General features: G+C 43.5%; 1 protein-coding gene across 1 annotated transcript in view; it reads right to left on the bottom strand.

The window, feature by feature from the left end:
• The window catches only part of MBD2 (methyl-CpG binding domain protein 2), a 68,738-nt gene that overhangs the window by 39,876 nt on the left and 9,753 nt on the right, over positions 1-19,109 (bottom strand). Inside the window, exon 2 of the mRNA XM_075533029.1 lies at positions 11,520-11,679. Within this exon, the coding sequence (XP_075389144.1) occupies positions 11,520-11,679 (160 nt within the window). The remainder of the gene's footprint in view (positions 1-11,519; positions 11,680-19,109) is intronic.

Raw genomic sequence — 19,109 nt, 5'->3', positions numbered from 1 at the left:
CTTGGAGACCCTGCTCCTGACCACTGAACCTGAAACAGCCTGAGTCACTCTTACTTCCCTCTAATTCACTGACTAGAATATTTGATATTATTAGCTGTCATCCCACTTAATCTTCATGAACACAGAAATTTCCTCTGAACCAACATGCATACATGAGCTTATAGAATGTGCTCGAAAATGTCTGTAAGACCCACCAATCCTTAAGGATGATGTTCCTGATTAGAGCAGCCAGTACACAGAGGACCACATGGCTGGCCCCACTATGAGACACGTCTCTCACTGACCCATAGCCCTACAAGGGACAACACCAGAGACAGTGTGGGACCTGCACCCGATCTGATCCCGCCACACCAAAGCAAGGAAATGGAGCAGCAAGGTCCCCAGGGAAAGCCAAAGGTGGACTTTGGGGCCAGGGCTTGGTACCCCAACAGACTGGACTGGAAAACACTGCTAAAGGTCAACAAACAGTCCTTGAACTACAAGTTTTTCTTTCTTGTTGTGTTTTGCTCTGTCCTTGGTTTGTTGTTTTGTTGTATAATGTTGCTTGGTTATGCTGTCTTGTTTTAGTGCATGTTATTAGTGCAGGTCTGTCTAAAAGAGAAAACAGTGGGACTGACAGTTCCGGGGGACATGGTAGAGGGGGGGAGGTAGTGGTGTTAACAAACCAAGGAACAAGGGTACAAGTGATACAAATCAGTGGTGACCTGGTAGGGTGTGATCAAGGGTAATGTAACCAAGATGAATTGCTGAAACCCAAATGAAGACTGAGCATGATAGTGGGACAAGAGGAAAGTCAAAGGAAATAGAGGAAAGAACTAGGAGGCAAAGGGCATTTACAGAAGTCTAAACAAAGCCATGTACATATGTAAATATATTTATATGAGGATGGGAAATAGACCTGACCTATGTGCATATATTTATAGGTTTAGTATTAAGGTAGCAGGAGGACATTGGGCCTCCACTCAAGTACTCCCTCAATGCAAGAGTACTTTCTTCTGTCAAATTGGCATTCTATGATGCTCACCTTCCCGACATAACCACTGAAGACAAAGCGGGTGAATAAGCAAAGGTGGTGAAGAAAGGTGATGGTGTCCGGCTACCAAAAGATATAGCATCTGGGGCCTTAAAGGCTTGAAGGAAAACAAGCGGCCATCTAGCTCAGAAGCAACAAAGCCCACATGGAAAAGGCACATCAGCCTATGCAATCACAAGGTGTCAAAGGGATCAGGTAACAGACATCATCAGAACAAAAAATCATATCATTGTGAATAATGGAGGGAGTGCAGAGTGGAAACCCAAAGCCCATTTGTAAGCCACTGGACATTCCCTTACAGAAGGGTCGCGGGGAGGAAATGAGCCAGTTAGGGTACGATGTAGCAATGATGAAACATACAACTTTCCTCTAGTTCCTAAATGTTTCCTCCTCCCCCACTATCATGATCCCAATTCTACCTTACAAATATGGCTACACCAGAGGATGTACCCTGGTACAGATAGGAACTGGAAACACAGAGACTCCAAGGCAATGATCCCTTCAGGACCAGTGGTGTGAGTGGCGATACTGGGAGGGTGGAGGGTGGAGGGTGGGTTGAAAACGGGGAACCGACCACAAGGATCTACATATAACCTCCTCCCTGGGGGACGGACAACAGAAAAGTGGGTGAAGGGAGATGTCGGACAGGGCAAGATATGACAAATAATTTATAAATTATCAAGGGTTCATGAGGGAGGGTGGAACTGGGAGGGAGGGGAAAAATGAGCAGCCGATGCCAGGGGCTTAAGTGGAAAGCAAATGTTTTGCGAATGATGAGGGCAATGAATGTGCAAATGTGCTTTACTCAATTGATGTGTGTATGGATTGTGATGAGCTGTACGAGCTCCTAATAAAATATAAAAATGTCTGTAAGATGGAGTAAATATCTATTGGGTGTAAAGTCCTGTGTATGCGACGCAGTCCCTAACCTTGAGTGGTTCCACTTTCTATGTCAAACCAGTTCCAAGGCTAAGTGCATGGCAGTATAATTCATTGTAACAATACCCATCTCAAAATCATGAAGCAAAGAATAGGGGCAACTGCATTATCTGCTTCAAGATTATGAATGGAAGAGAGGTTTGTTCCCTCCCTTACTACTTAACAGCACGGAGTAACGCTAACCCAGGGAAAGGCTTGATGGCTCGGCCTCCACTGCTGCCGCTCCATGGACAGACACTTGCATCCTTGGAAACCATATGGAGCAATTCTAGTGTTTTCTAATTTTCTTGATATGGTATTCATGTATGATACACATCCATAGTTCAACGGTATTTAAAGAGTTGTATAAACATTAACACAAAAAACATTAACACAATCAGTTTTAGAACATTCTCTTTCTTCTTGCATTCCTTATTTGCTCTGTTTCCCTCCAACCTCTGGCCCTCTCCCGGCCCCACAACCTCCATCCCTAATAAGCCATTGCGCCAACTACTGTCTACTGTCTCTATATATTTGCCCTTCCTGGACTTTATATACCAGAAAACAACAAACAAAAAACAGCATATATATATAGACCAACAACACTAATAAACCAGAGGGGGGGGGGGAAACATGCTCAAGAAAAAGAATAAAGCAGGTAATATTGAAAATCAGAGCAAATTTTAAATGGGTCCAAAGAGAAGTCGTATGACCAGGTATTACATTTAACCTAATCATATCCTCCATAATCAAGGTTACAACACCCTTTCTGACAGATAGCAACGCTATCCACATGCCTCCACCATGGTCAGAGGGGAGTCACGGACCCTGCGAATGGATTTTTGGCCTGTCATCCATGGACTTCTGCAAATTAAGTGTTACAGTTTAAGCTGACACCATTCCCCTTGTAGTATTTGGATTTTGCAATTCTAATCTTTATAGGGTCGCTCTGAGCTGGAATGGGCTTGATGCAGTGAAAAGAGATCGGTGGGACCAGTGTCTTTCTTCAAACCACAAGCCAGCCTTCCAAATAGTCCAGGGGAAGCCGTTCTCTCAGCCTCCAGATGGTATTTTTTGGCAAAGTCACTGTCAACCAGGCTGTTAACCTCATGAAATAATGACAAATAAGAGTGTGAAGAATCTAGACGGAAGCAGATTGCCAAAATAGCGAGTACCTATGAAAGAATGGTGTTTACTTAGTACAATGGTGTTTACTTGTCATGATACGCATAGGGCTGAAGCTCAAGAGAAACAAGTCAACTACCAACCTCAGACCCTTTCTGAAACACACACTCCGCATGGACCACCTCCCTGAAACACACACGCCACATCTCACCCTGCATGGGCCACCTTCCTGAAACACAAACTGCATTTCACCTCTGCATAAACTACCTCCCTGAAACACACACTTCACATCTCACCTCCGCATGGAGCCCCTCCCTGAAACACACACGCCGCATTTCACCTCTGCATAGTTCCTCGCAGAGACTGGGCTTTCTACTCCCATGAATAGTCAGTCTCAGAAACCCACAGGGGGTCGCAATGAGTCTGCACTGACTAGATGACAGCATTTTGTTTGCTTGATATTGAGTTACAAAAAATAAAAAAGGAAAACCTATAGTACAGCAGTCCTGTCCGAAATCCCTGTGAAATCACTGGGGAGGAACACACAATATGGGCCCCACCACCAAAAAAATTGCATATATAATTTGCCTATGCTGTGGTTAGGTGTCATCGAGTGAGTTGGTACTCATAATAAAACAACGTACAAAATCCTGTCCAGTCATGCACCATGCTCACAATTGTCACCTTGTAGTCAGTGTCAACTCATCTCAATGTGTCTTCCTGTTAGGGTTCCTAAACTCCTGAGGGAGCTCTGGGTGGTGTAGAGGTAGGTTATGGGTTACGTTGTGATCCTCAAGGCCCACAGTTTGAAACCACCAGCCACTCCGGTGGAGAAAAACAAGACTTTCTAGTACCATAAACAGTCTCAAAAACTCACAAGGGGCGGTTCTGCCCTAGGGGTCGCTGGGTCAGTATTGACTCAACTCCTGGGGACCAAATAACAAACCCTCTGCATGGCCTTAGCTCTTATACACTCTCATTAGAAGAGCAGAGCCTAACAGAAATTAGATGTATAAAGAATAATCACATTTAAGGGCCAATAACAAGACTTTAGGGCAAAGAAATGAATCAGCACATTGACTACAATAGACTCAAACGTAACCATTGTGGGGGTGGTGCCGCAGCACTGGACGGGTTCCTTCCATTGTACGGAACAGATGGGAAAAGGTTAACTGAGGTGGATGCTCATGGGCAGAGTAGGGATTGTGACAAAGTTAGTCCTTAGATAGTGGCACAGAAAATTCAACTGATCAGAATAGTAGGAGGTAAATAGAGCTAATTGATCTTGGCACTAATAAACAAGTAAAATTTTCCCCAAATGATAAACTACTTTCTTATGGGGATGTAACTAAAGCAATTAGAGGGGCACATACCCTCAATAGCCCTAATACAGGCCATTTTTGTGCAAGATTGGGCACTGTGGTCAGGAATAAGTCATTTCTTGTGGGAGTTGAAACCAGACAGGAAGACTTGTACAAGTGTTCTCTGAACTTGTTTCTGAGAATCCAGCAATATACTCATCTTTTTCAAAATACTGAACTGCACACTATGTCCTAAAAATTATTCAGCAAATCTCATCACAACTCACATCCCTACCTCGTGATTAACTATGTATCAAAATCTCTTAGATCATTATTAACCACTACTCATCCTCAAATTACTCAGTATATCCACCCCTAATTCAGTGGCTCTCAAACTTCAACTCAACCAAGAGTACAAAATAAGCAGGGCTCTGGTGGCATAGGAGCTACATTTCGGGACTGCTAAATGCAAGGCCAGTTGTTCAAAACCACGTCGTTCCATGGGAGAACGATTACGCCTTCTACTCCTGTAAAGATTTAGGATCTTGGAAATCCGCATGGACAGTTCCACTGTCCTGTAGGGTCACTGAGACAGAATTGACTTGATGGCGAGTTTTTGAGAAGAGCAAAAATGTTTTGCGTAGGACACACACATCATAAAAGTCTACGAAGACAGTATTAGACTGAATGTGGTATCTTACCATATTTCACACCCCAAATATGCAGGATATTTTACATTTCACATCCTAAAAATTCTGGTCATGAGTCATGATTCAATAATCTGGCTTGGGAAATAACCCCCTAGCCTTAAACATCCCACCTCCAATCCATACACTGTGCATTCCTATGAAAAACACCAAAACCAAAGCCACCATTTCTTGCGGGACTTGAAATTCCAGACGGGCATACTTGCACAAGTGTTCTCTAAACTTGCTGATGAGAATAATCCACAAATGTACACTTTATCTCCTTGTCAGGGTCAAAATATTTAAACTGCATACTATTTTCTAGAAATCATTGGTCAATTCCAAATCACAGTGGCCCTGTGCAGTTTCCAAGGCTGGACATTTTTATGGGAACAGACAGCCTCATGTTTCGCCCGTGGAGTTGGGGAGTTTGAGCTGCTGACCTTGTGCTTAACAGTCTAACACTTACCTGACGGTGGCACCAGGCTCTGCTACGTTCTCTAGACATTCTCTCCAAATCCTGGGCTTAGTAAAATTTGACTGCCCCGGCCCCCAAATACTCGCTCCTCAAGTTACTTCCAAGTTCTCTAATAGCATGTGCTACGTCCCAAGTACATGAACTACCTCATAAGAAAAATCCAAATTGTACTTTATAAGAGAAAGCTGTGTTTTGTTATGAATTTCTCATTTCCTATTAACTTTTTGGCTTTATCCTGTGAGGCTGATTATGTGATGGTCGCCCTTCACTTTCTAATGTGACGTCCACATTCGTCCAATGAAGACATCTACACAGACTTAGTCCAATTTTACTATGGCATGTTTTTCCTGGCTCTTAAGACACCACATTCTCTGGAAATTCCCTCATCTTCAAGGCTTATTCATTCATTTAATAAACAATGGCTTGTCCTCGGTGCGCCAAGAGACCTTTCTTCTGCCCCTTCAGTGTGGCAATGGCAACAAGTTATGACAGAGCACTATGGCAGCCGTTCTCAAGGGAGGCCTGGGAATGCCTGCTGTCCAAATGATCCTTCAGAAAGCAGCAAATTTTAAACCCGTCTTCCCAATCGCATTCCGTTTATTCTTCTCCCATTTTCTATGCTACCCGAACAAGTGATGTCTGAATTGTCGTCATGCAACACTTCTCTACAGCCTCTAAATTGACATCTGCTAGTCCTTGATGGGGAATCACGCCGCACCATGCCTTCTGTCTCAGTATTAATTCAGGTCATTTCTTCTCCGACAGATTAACTAGCCTCCCCATTTCCAATCCAACCTCTCAAATCTGATCCAATACCCATTGATTGCCACCACCCCTGCCTCCTCACTTAGGAGCATTTCAAACTTCAGATAACACCTCTGAATTATATAAGGTTATAAAAATTACTTATTATTCATTGAGGGAAACAAAAAACAAGCGCCTTCTAGGTCATTTGGTTGAGTATCTAAAACAGTCACAAGAAATCCAAGTTTGTGTAGATAATCACAATGCCGTGCTACCATAAAACCAGTAATGGCAGGCTTACTGTTACCTTTGAGTCCATCCAACAGAAAGATAATGTTCTGTATTTTCAGATGTCTCTAACTTGTGTGAACAGAGAAATGAGGTGAAGAACCAGGTCTTTCATTGCTTTTAGTAACACTGTAACCAAAACTAGCAATTACTTGTCCCATACCATATTCAAACTGTGAGCAACTGGTAAATACAGCGTGTCACATGAAATTAATGTTAGGGGACTTGAATTTTATAAGTTTTGCAGCTTTATATAAACCTGGTGATATTAAGGGCTAAGTAAAAATAAATTTCATCTTGATACATCTGAAACATGAAATTTTTTTCCAGCAACAGCTACTTGAAGCTCCCAGAAGACATCTAGCACTCAGAAGCACTACATTGTTATCAAACCTATTTTTTCTACAAACATATTGAGACCACAGTGAGTGTATTTGTAGCAAATACCATACCCACATAAATGACTGTTATGTGAGGAGTCCTGGCCACGCGCCTGCACGTAGGCACATACACTGTCTCATGACATTTCCAGAAGTGAGTTTCGGATTTGTTCCCCCTCATTTACACTGGAAAACATTATTTCGGATTGTATTTGATAATAAAACTATGACGATGGTGGACCTATAAAGACCACATTGAATTTGATAACCCAGTCATCCGAAAATAAACAAGGAAACTCTGCCCTGGAGAAGCTCGGTCAGGCTGGAACACACCGGCAGGGATTCTTTCAACCAACCTCCACCAGGGTTGCCGGGAGGCTACAAACCCTAGAATATTCAGCTCCCAAAGTGTTGGCCCCCTATCAAGATGGCCACCAAACGGTGTACATGCGGTGCACACTGCTACAAACAGGGTCCCCAGACCACAGCTGGGCTTGTCTTATGTGGGCTTTGAGTGACTTCTCTATGCCCCCAGCTCTCATGCTTTCCCCGCAGGGTCCACATGGGGAGATTAAAACCACTCAAACGTGGTGGCTGGCCAGCTAGATAGTGGGGTGAACTGTGCACAGGCTTGCGTGGCCTTTGTGGTCCAGGGTGCATAGGGCAGCACTCTTTGTGGGTGGGGGCCGTGGAGTCCATTGGGAGCTGTTTCCAAAGAAGGAACCATGGTTTCTTCCTACACTGGCCACAGCCGTTGGCAGAGCAGGGAGGAATCCCTCTGGGAGCCAGACCTCCATGCCAAGCACCAGGGTGAAAACCTCCTATTGAATCCACTGGACACAAAGAAAAGTGAAACCAAAGTCAACATGTTCTCAAACCCAGGCATGGTGAGCTTGTGAAAATCACACACAAGGAGAAATGATTGTGCCGTACACATAAAACATGTTAAGTGCATTATTTGCATACAAGTAACGTACTTGCTTCTCTCCGCTTCCATCTTAAAACGCTCAAGGTCACATCTCTGAAACCCTGATGCATGTCCTTTTTGGGAATCAAAGCCTAAATACAGGCCTACTTCATTTATCAAGCTTTGCTTTATCATGCTTTGCAAGAACTGCGTTTTATTAAGTTGCCGGTTTGTAGAGTCGGAATGGACTCAAAAGCAGTTGAATTTGCTCTGGAGTTTGACCAACACTCCCCTCTGTCCATTGGTGACTTTTCCAACAACACATGCTCACTCCGTGGCTGTGTCACATTTTGGTAACTTCTCCAATATTTCCAACATTTTCATAATGCTACTTACTGCTCACCTACCAGACTACACAGTATGGTATAAACATGACTGTGGGAATATTCACTTTACTGTGGTGGTCTGAAATGAAGCCCACAATGTCGCTAAGATTTGCCTGTAATACCTTCTGAATGCTTGCAGAGTCTATAGATATGCAGAACAAATAAAATCTGCATCCACAAATGTGAACAGACTGCCTTTTCAACTTTGGAAGAAAGGTTCTGTCTTAGTTACATGTCAAGAGGCTGTGCTGTCTGTCACATAATACAGCCATTGGGCATCTGTGACCATTTGAGTCAAATTAAAATTAAAAATGCAGTTATTCAGTCACACTAGCCACACTCAAGTACTCAGCAGTCACATGTGGCTCGTGGCTGAGGGAGTTCCATTCCTGGAGAGAAGTTCATCGGACATGTTGCTCTACGTCTTCTCCCTGAGCCGTTCTCAGAAAAAGCTCCTTCTCCAACCTTCTCTGATACTCTAATGGGATATGTCTGCTTAGTACTCTACTGCTCACACATATTAGTCTGTATTATACTTCGGGCCGGGTCTGTAGCTATAATAGTAACACACCATCTCAGATTCCAATTAAGCACCTCAGCTTCCCCAGCATGTTATGCTTTGAAACTCTGTTTATATGGTATTGTTCTAAAGAATTATTTAATGCTGTCATTACTTAATTAGCCACAAATAGGTTTTCTGCTTTACAAACAGAAGAGTTATTGTTTTAATGCAAAACTTCATTTTCAGGTTGCTTAACTAAAAGAAAAAAAATCTCATGGAACAGTAAGATCATACATTCACAAATTCTGATGACAATCTAAAACCAAACAAAAACACTGAAAATAAAAGCAATTCCAACATAATGTCTCACATATCAATTTATTCATTCGAGAAACATTTATTACTACTATAAACTTCTGAAATGAGATGGACACTACATCAAATAAGCATCAAGCAAGCGTTTATTAAATACTTACCAGGTGCTAGGCTCTGGACTTGAGGTACAAAGACAAAGGCAAAAAAAAAAAAAAGCCTGGTCCCTGCTCTCATGGAGCGCACAGTCTAGCTGAAGCAGACAAACCACCAGAGACCACAGCAAAGCACCAGGGAAGCAGCACGGAGGAGGGATTGGCTCCTGCATGAAGCGGCATACGCAGGGCAGGCTTCACAGAGATGAAGGCAATGGAGCTGGGCCTTGGATGAGGAGGAGCTCGTCAGATGGAGGGGGAGGGGGGGCACATTCCAAGCAGAAGGAACAGCGTATGCGCAAGCAGAATCTTGGAAGCACATGCCATGGTGCAGGTGAGGAGTGGTCCAGCGCAGCTAAAGCATAAAGGTGCACACAAACTAGAGACGGATTAGTTTTTCGGGCCTCCTGGGGGGCTGAAATGATTCATAATTTGTCAGGCAGTAACTCTTCACATTAAACTCACTGTAGCTAAACTACGACTCTGATAATAAACAACAGGGCAATTTCAAAGCAGCCCATTCTGTTTATAAATACTTGAGCCCCTTCTCTAGACTGCCTAGCAACATGGCTAAAATGACGTTTTATAAAGGCAACTTTAGGAACAATCTCAATTTTCCTCTGTGCATGTAAACAGCAAAGTAAACCTACAGCAGAGGTTTCTTTTAGCTGCAATCAGGGAGCTTCACGTCTGTGTAAACACGGAGCTCCCTCTGCTCCAATGCCCATTTCTTAGGCTCAGTTAAACCGTCATAAGCATCAGCTCGAACTAGCCCACAGGTAAGCAGTTTCGGTTCTCCCTCCCCTTCTGTCTCTCCATAAGGCATATGCCAAGCTACCTGGGGAAAATAATGCACGGCATAAGGACATGGCCTTACACCAATTTTGGAAATTAAACTTCCCAGAGTAAGACTATGGATCGGTCTTGGATACATTCCTCTAGCTGGTGGTCTCCCTCCCGTCCTGTCACCGTGCATGCTACTGATATGCTAACGGTGTGCCAGCGCAGACCTCTCAATCAGCAGACAGAACCAACTGCATGCAAGCCGTTCTGAAAAGAGAAGAGATGGAGGCGACACCACACCTCACACCCTTCAGAGAAGCAAAGATGTGGACTAGGAGCTTTATGCCAGAAAGCATCCTTTCTTCCATCATCCGTTCACAAAGGTAGCTTGCTTGCTTAGGAAAGTGAGAGCATTCGCAGGGGGCACCGGGGAAGGAGAAAGACTAGTCTGTCCAATGCTATCTATGCTGCATGTTTTTATATGAATCCCCAGTCAGCCACGACGAGAGTGCAAAGGGCAAGGTTTTACTACCTTTAGTTTACAAATGAGACACCTGAGGCCCTCAGGAGTTAAGAAACTCACCCAGGCAAGCACCTGTTAATAAGTGGCAGAGACAATGCACCAGCCATCCTTTCCACTATATTCCACTGCTCCCGGTGTCCTACAGTGAGACCAACACTTGCAGGGCAAACAGGACTCCATCAGCCACCTCCCCAAGAGAGAAGAGCTCCTGCTTCTCCTTCCGCTTCCCTTCCATGAACAGTGTGGGACAGCTGTGCTGGCAACACTTACCCCGCAAAGGCAAAGGAAGAAAACAATGAGCAAAAATGTTTAACATCAGTTGCCCGTGGGGTACATTACCAGAAGAAGCGGGAGGGGGTGCAGTGTGGGAGAACAACAATGCTCTTTATAAAGGTATCTGGGTGCCTCAATACAATTAGAATAATATTAATTTGGGATTATATTTATTTCGGATCCTAAACATTAAACTATTAACTAATCAGCTCAACAAAAATCACAGCTTAAACAAAAATAATGGAATACTCTCCAAACACAGTATTAGAATGAGAACACTATTCAACATTACTAAAAAGTTCATTAAAAATGTTTCTTTCTCAAATTTTATCTGAAAATTCGTGTGCAATCACAAACTATGTGATAAGGATGATTGCCAAATTAAAATGTTGACAGTTCTTTGGACAATGGGGCCTTATCGGGGGATGGGGGTGGGGGAATTAAAAAGGATAATTAATCAACAAAGAATACTTTTGCCAACAGTAGCCCAAATTGGCCTAAGGTGTGATGTATGAGGTGGGCTTCAAAAAGGTCATGGAGGAATGAAATGAAAGGATAATCAAAAACATAAGCCCCCCTCCATGTTTACATTAAGAAATTAAATCAGATTTTAAAAATCAAAATACTATGGGCATAGGAGGAGCTGGGGGAAGGAGGAGGTGTGAAGGTTATTTAGGTAACCAAAATTCTAGTGACAAACAAACATGCTGAGTGACTGAACCCACCTTGTTTTGATTGAGAGGATCGTTCCGTAATCTCTGCTTGTTCTTCTGTAATTTACTAGGCATCATCTTTCCAGTTCTGAAGTCAAAACTGCTGAGGTCAACAGTATTTCCCAGGTACCTTGCCAACTGAGGTTTGCTGCGAAACTTCTTACCACTTGGACTGAAAAATAAATATATATATATATATATATAGGGTGAATTCTACAAATAATAACAACAGAGGCCCCAGACCTCTGCAACACACCCCTTTCTGTATGCCTTTTGGCCGGCCTCCCATGGTGCCATAGGACCATTTTATGCAAGCCAACACTAACGCTCCAACAGAACTTGGGAAGTTTCCTGTAAGAAGGGTAAATATGCGCTCCAGGTGCCACCGGAACCTCTAACAGATGTAACCACAGTGGAGCCCACTGGTCAGTCACTCAGCTAACTGCACGTGCATCACAACATGCACACTGCAAATGGCTGCAAGCTCACGTACAGCCTTTGCTTCCTGTCTTACACTCACGATGACAACAGCCACCGACTCGCACCATTCCCCTAGTTAAGTGTGTACACACTGCACACAAATACTTGGTGCTGGCGTAGCACTTGGGCTGGTGTGATTGGGGCTTATGACATTTACACTACACAAAAAGAAAACTCTAATTCTGGAAGTTGTTTAACGCTTCCGCATATAACTATTAAGGCAAAAAGATTAAACATTTATAAATGGGTTTGAACTCATTCTCTTCCTTAGTTTTGTTCACCCAATCCCACCTTCAAGAAACATTATCAAGAATAATTTTATTCAAGAAGTTCTGTCAAAGCTGGAAAACCACAAAAAGTCACAGATATGCTAGAAGCCAACTAAACTAGCCCTTCCTAGAGGGAAAAAAACAAACAAAAAAAAACCCCCTACATTAAGAATCATCTGCAAAAAAATAAATAAATGCTAGAGGAAGAATGTCCTGTCCTTTTTTTTTTTTTTTTTTTGGTCTCCAAAATCTTATGTAGTGAAATGTCCTGGCCAGATCAACTTAAAAATCAACATTGCGTGTTCCCAGAAGACGACTGCTGTGAACTCCAGAAGACCTCGCCTTCAAATAAACTAGAGTATTGTATTTGGAACGTAAGCTTGCAGTAACTGATCTTTAAGAAACGGGAAACAATGAAACAGGAAACAAAGGAAAAAGGTAGGCAAACCAAGCGATGAAATGGTCCCCTAGAACACCAAGGAGAACTTCTTTCTGGATCAAGTCCAAATCCACCCATTCCACTTTGTCACAAAGGCTATGACACTGTGCTACCACAGACTTCAAGGTAACAGATGATACTATCAACCTTTTCTGCCCACAAACACGTGACTTAAGTAGTCCTGAAACACAGTAAAAAGCATACAATTCTGACTACAGTTGATGTCAGTCGCCAGAACAGAAAAGAACAATGTAGGAAACAACCAGAGCATACCAGACCAAAGAGTATCGTGTTACATAAACCTCAACTCCAGTTCTAACCCAGAGGGCCAAATATGCTCAGTATCACAAAATAAAATAGCACAGAACACTCAATTTTATCCAAAACTTAAAGGGCTTCTGCCCACCACCTTCTACCCGCCACAGAACCTTCTTCTAGTTCTCCGTCTTGGCTGGAGCCATCACTGGCCACCTAGAAAGGCCAGAGCAGAATCCTCAGGGTCCAGTCCCTCGGACACACATCCAGTACCCCATTCTCAACTTCTAGACTCAAGGTTGATAAAAAGCGATGTACCTCCTCAAAAACAAAACTGCTGCTGTCGAATTGGTTCAGGCTTATGGTGACCCCAACGCAGTAGAGACCAACTGCTCCATAGATGCGGTTTCTAGGCTGTAGCCTTTCCCGAAGCAGATAGCCAGGTGCTGCGAGGTGGGTTCGAACCACCAATCTCTAGGTTAGTAGCTGAACACAATCGGTGCCACCCAGGGACCTTTCAATTCCTTGGCAAAATACTCACATTTCAACTTCAAAGGATTTACTTGGTCACAATCAGCGCTGTCCCTTTGACTTTGCAGTCCTGTCCATCTACATGGAAGAAATGCTGATGTTGTGGAGTCAATTCATCAGACTCACAGTGACCATACAAGGACTCCTAGGAGCAGATCGTCAGGTCTTGCCCACCCTGAACCCATTTTGGGGTTTGAACCATCAACCTCTGGGTTAGAAGCCAGGTGCTTAACCATTGTACTACCAGAGCTCCCATGAAAGGAATGGCATGAGCAACAGCCTGTCGAAAGTCGATTAAAGACTCCAAGCCCAGCTAAGATGCCACCTCCTCTCTGAAGCTTTCAGTCCTCAACCCAGGGTAGAAATAATTCCTCTATTCCTTGCAAATCTACTTATTTCCAACAATCTCAACACACGTCCCTTTGGAGGCTCAAACAAGCTGGAACGAAGTGCGACTTTTAAGGAATCGCATTGCTATAGTTTATTGTGCCGGTCTGGCCGATAGACACAAGTAGGATTAACTGAAGGGCAGAGGGATAAATGGCTCGGTGAGCCTCACCTTGGTTATTCTCTGCCTCAGTTTAAAGGGGTACACTTCCTGTGGGGTGCCTAGCCTGTGGACTGTGTCGCTGTAAGTTGAGGTCCCTTTAAGCCCACACGATTGGAATGTTCATCTCTGGAGCTGGGGACTGACAGTTGATGACAGTTGGGGACCTGCCTTGCTGTTTGCTGCCTGGGTATATATAGCCCAGCTCTGTCTACAGAAGGGGACTGGCAACTGGCAGCTCTCAAAACTTGAAGGACTGCTAGTGTCTCACTGCTTTATAATTTAACTGTTAATTTCTTGTATTATCTATCTGTATATTATTTAACGGTTTATTTATTGAATTATATATCTATCTTTATAAATATATTTATATATAATTACTAGCCATCTGGTTTGTCTCTCTAGAGAACCCTGTCCAATACGCGCATCTTTTCAGTACAAAGCAGGGTAGGTAGGCACTGACGTGCACTGGTCACACAATGCTGCAATACTAGGGGTGGGGGTGGTTAGAGATGACTCTACCGTCTTACCACAGAGCTTTGAAACTCCAAAGTTTAATGTATATAAATTAGTACCACATAAAATAACTCTGACAGCAAAAAACCTTACCAGGGAAATAATTTTAGACACTATCATTTTAAATTATAGACAAAATAAAATTATCAATTTTTCATTTATTCATACTGCATGGAATTTAAAAAACAACTAGAAAATCCTTTCATGGTTAGTCTATTTCACTACACAGAAATGAAGTATTTCTAAGAAGCCCAAATGAAAACCTGCTATTATGCCACCTCTACAATCACAACTAATTGTCATGATACTAGACTAGCCATATAGTCCTTATAACTGAATGCTAAAGTATCGCTACACTAATACAGTGAGACGGGTGAGCCTGGAAATTGATACGTCTGCCTTGTTTTTCTCGGTCTTGCAAGGTAAGGAAATAAAAACGTTCCAGGAACTATTTGAAGCTCCCTTGTACTTAAAAAAGCAAAGGAAAAATTCTCCACAAAACAAAAGCTGTCAGCCAGACAGCCCTCTTTGTAGTAAGAATTCAACAGTGCTGACAAGTGGAGTACACCTCATTAATCAAGAATATTTTTTTAAATTTTAACTCCTTCCCAGGTTGATTCCGCCTCACCGTGACACTACAGGACATTGCTGCTTTGGGTTCCCACGGCTGCAACCCATACAGAAGCAGGCTGCCATTCTCCAGCGCAGAGAGCAGCTTGGGTCCCCCAGCAACCTTCGCTATCATCTGAGTGCTTAATCACTGCACCATCAGGGCCCGAGAGCTCGTTTAGACTCACTTTCCAGAAGACGAGAATATTATGATAGCAACTTTAAGTAAAAAGATAAGGATCACTCATAAATATAGCAGGCAGCAACAGTTAAGTCACTTTTGAGAGAAGCGAATGGACTAATATATGAAGACAAGATCATGGTGGATTAGTGGTTGTCAACCTTCCTCATGCTGCAACCCTTTCATACAGTTCCTCATGTCGTGGTGACCCCAACCATAAAATTACTTTCATTGCTATTTCAAAACTGTCATTTTGCTACTGTGATGAATCGGGCAAACCCTGTGAAAAGGATCGTCCGACCCCCAAAGGGGTGGCAACTCACAGGCTGAGAACCGCTGCAATCGATGGTGAAAAGACCGAAGTTGTCAAGAATTTCATTTTGCTTGGATCCGCAATCAATGTACATGGAATTAGCGGTGAAGAGATCTATCGACAGATTCCAATGGGCAACTCTACTACCCACGACCACTTTAAAGGATTTCAGAGAAAAGTTGTCACTTTTGAAGGTGCACCTGACCTGTATTTTTAATCGCCTCAAATACAGATGGAAGCTGGACGAATAAGGAAGGCGAGAATTGCTGCATTTGCATGATGGTGTGGGTGAGGAACACTGAATGTCCTAGAGATTGCTAGAAGAACATACAAATCTTTCTTACAAGCAGAATGCTCCTTTTGTCTCGTGTACTTTGGACATGTTATCAAGAGAGCAGTCCTTGGAAAATGACATCCGCTTGGTAAAAAAGAGAAAAATAGAGAGACGGTCAGCAAATAAGATTGGCAGCAAACTGCAACACGGGTTCAAAGAAAGCATTGGTGAGGACAGCGAAGGACCAGCAGGGTTTCGTTCTGTTTTAAGTACAGTCCAGGGCACTGACGAACAGTAAGAGGTTTCTGATGGCAGGTGACCTTGCACGGGTAGTTTCCTTAGGGAAGGGCAGAAGTGCCCATGACCTACTGCAGCTGAGACCCTGCTTCACTGCAGCATTCTCTACACAACAAAATTCCGCAGTTCCAACACATCTCTCCAAATCAAGGAAGTTTAAGTACCTGAGAACCCAATTAAAAGGCTGGATCTTGATAACTGCAATTGGACAGTATTATGTATTGGATTAGTTGTCTAACTAATTCACTGCCTTTAAAAGTTAAATGGAAGTCATCTATAATAAAAGTCTGATGCAAACTCTTGTGGTCGACAACTAACCTAAAGGTTGGCAGTTTGAACCCACTCAGAGGCACTGCAGAAGAAACGTCTGGCGATCTACTTCCATACACATTACCCTGTGGAACAGTTCTGCTCAGTTACACACGGGCTTCCATGAGTCAGAATCGACTCATGAAAAACAGTTCTCACACTTGCTACTGCTAAACCAAATTAGCAACGCAGGAAGTGGGGTAGAAGTCAAACTTGAACTATTAGTACATCCAAAAACATCGGAATATTAACTGGTATTTAGTAACCTCCTATTCATACTGAATCACCACTTCCTGTCATACAGATGGAATTTTTAAAAATCATTTTATTGGGGGCTCATACAAATCCATACATACATCGTGTCAAGCACACTTGTACATTTGTTGCCATAATTCTTAACACATTTTCTTTCTACTTGAGCTCTTGGTATCAGCTCCTCATTTTTCCCCTCCCTCCCTAATGAACTCTTGATAATTTATAAATTATTATTTTTCATGTCTTACACTGCCTGATGTCTCCTTTTACCCACTTTTCTGTTATGCGTCCCCTAAGGAGGAGACTATATATAGATCGTTGTGATCGGTTTCCCTTTTCTCCTCCACATTTCTCTTATCCTCCTGGTATCACTACTCTCATTATTGGTCCTGAGGGTTTATCTGTCCGGGATTTCCTCAGTTTCCATCTCTTATCTGTACCGGTGTACATGCTCTGCCCTAGCCGGATTTGTAAAGTAGAATTGGGAACATGATAGTGGGGGAGGGAGGGGACATTAAAGAACTAAAGGAAAGTTGTATGTTTCACTGGTACACAGAAGCACACAAGCCTGTGTGATCACAAGGTGTCGATTGGATCAGGTATCAGGCGTCAAAGAAAACCCTATCATTGTGAATGAGGGGGGAGGGCAGAGTGGAGACCGAAAGCCCATCTTTAGGCAAGCAGACATCCCCTTACAGAAGGGTCGCTGGGACGAGACGAGCCAGTCAGGGCGCAGTGTAGCAACGCTGAACCACACAGATGGAATTCTACTATATTGGACAGCCACCAGTGAGTACTTGGCACCCACATCCCTGCCACCAATGGTGCAGCCATGCTCTTTTCCTTCAGCACTAGGGCTTGCCCGGGCACTGGAAGGATTTTAAGACCAGTGACCTTGCTCTGTATGAGAGGAAAGCAAGCATGGCCCCAGGTGGCTGTGTAGACAGGAGTGCTGCCTGTCAGAGAGAAAGCATCAGCACAGTGACAACCTGGCCCTGGGAAGGGCCACCTGGGGAAGGCGACGCCAGGAGGAGAACACACGTCTCTTAGACTCTGCTCCCTGAGGCTAAGATGGCTGCAGCAGCTCCCTGTCTCAGCAATGCCAGGATCTCAAGTGAGTAAGTGTATCTTAAAACCATCAAGTCATAACTGAGGGAGATTACTTATCTCAACCCTGGTAAACTAGCAAAAAAGATTAGTCATTTTCAGTTCATAGTGATGACTGCTAATCTCCTTAAATACTAGTATTTCATTTCAACCACAAGAAAAATTCCCCACCAATAGTCCCCTAGAAATGACACCCCTGAACCACCTGTGTTCACACCTTTTAACTCCTCCCACTCACGATTTAAATGCCCCAAAGAAAATTACTGAGGATCATTCATTAAAAGCCAACAAGAGTTCTATTCCCCGACTTGCTAAAATAACATTTTACTGCTTGAATGACATCTTGGCCTGCTTCCATTTCTAATACTCATTGAAAGTCACCTTTAACCCTAACTCCACCTAAGAGGCTGTAAAGAACAAATTAAGAAAAGGCACTGGATTTTCAACTCTAAAAAGAACATTTCATTGAGATATAAAAATTTCTAAGTGGATGATGACTTTAATTTACTGGCAGTCACATGTGGTCTGTACAGTCACATGTGGTCTGTATACTCTCCAGAAATTGCCGCTGTCTAAAGCAAACCACTACAACATGCCCTACCATGTGGGGCAAAAACGGAAAACCTGCTGTCTGCAGTGAAGCTGCGCTCCAAACACCCCTCTCCCGCAGTGGACAGAAACGGGACTTTGGTAACATGGATGCCCAGGGGGGAAAAATGAGGCTGTCTGCTCCTGTAAAGGTTTCCAGCTGCAGAAACCCGAGTCACTGAAAGTCAGAAAGACTCCAGGGCAGCAGGCTCAGTTGGGTTCTGGCTATTCGAGGTGAACAGTGCTTTATGTCCCAGGCAGGCAGCAGCACAGCGGGGAAAGTGTCTCTGTGCTGTAAGGCTAGTCTCCGGCAGAAGTCTAAGATCTTGCTGGAGAAAAGAATGAACCATTTGCTCCATTCAGCAAGTGTCTTCCATGTAACAGAGGCCATACTGGACCCTGACATGAATCAGATCCAGTCCATGACCTTGAGGAGATTCGGAATCGGTTAGGCACCCAAGACTTGCAGAGTATTTATTACAGCAACCGTGGCAAGAGTTCAGAGACTGGGTGCAGAATACCAGAGGAGGCACCTAATTCTGCGAGAGCCTCCAGGAAAGGCATTAACACGAATGTAGGCCTACGTGTTCATCAACTGAACCCACTGCCACTGAGTTGATTCCAACACATAG

The sequence above is a fragment of the Tenrec ecaudatus genome, chromosome 15 (genome assembly GCF_050624435.1).
Source record: "Tenrec ecaudatus isolate mTenEca1 chromosome 15, mTenEca1.hap1, whole genome shotgun sequence".
NCBI classification, from domain to species: Eukaryota; Metazoa; Chordata; class Mammalia; order Afrosoricida; family Tenrecidae; genus Tenrec; species Tenrec ecaudatus.
Note: the sequence above shows the minus strand (reverse complement) of the source record. Positions and strands in the feature narration are given on the sequence as shown.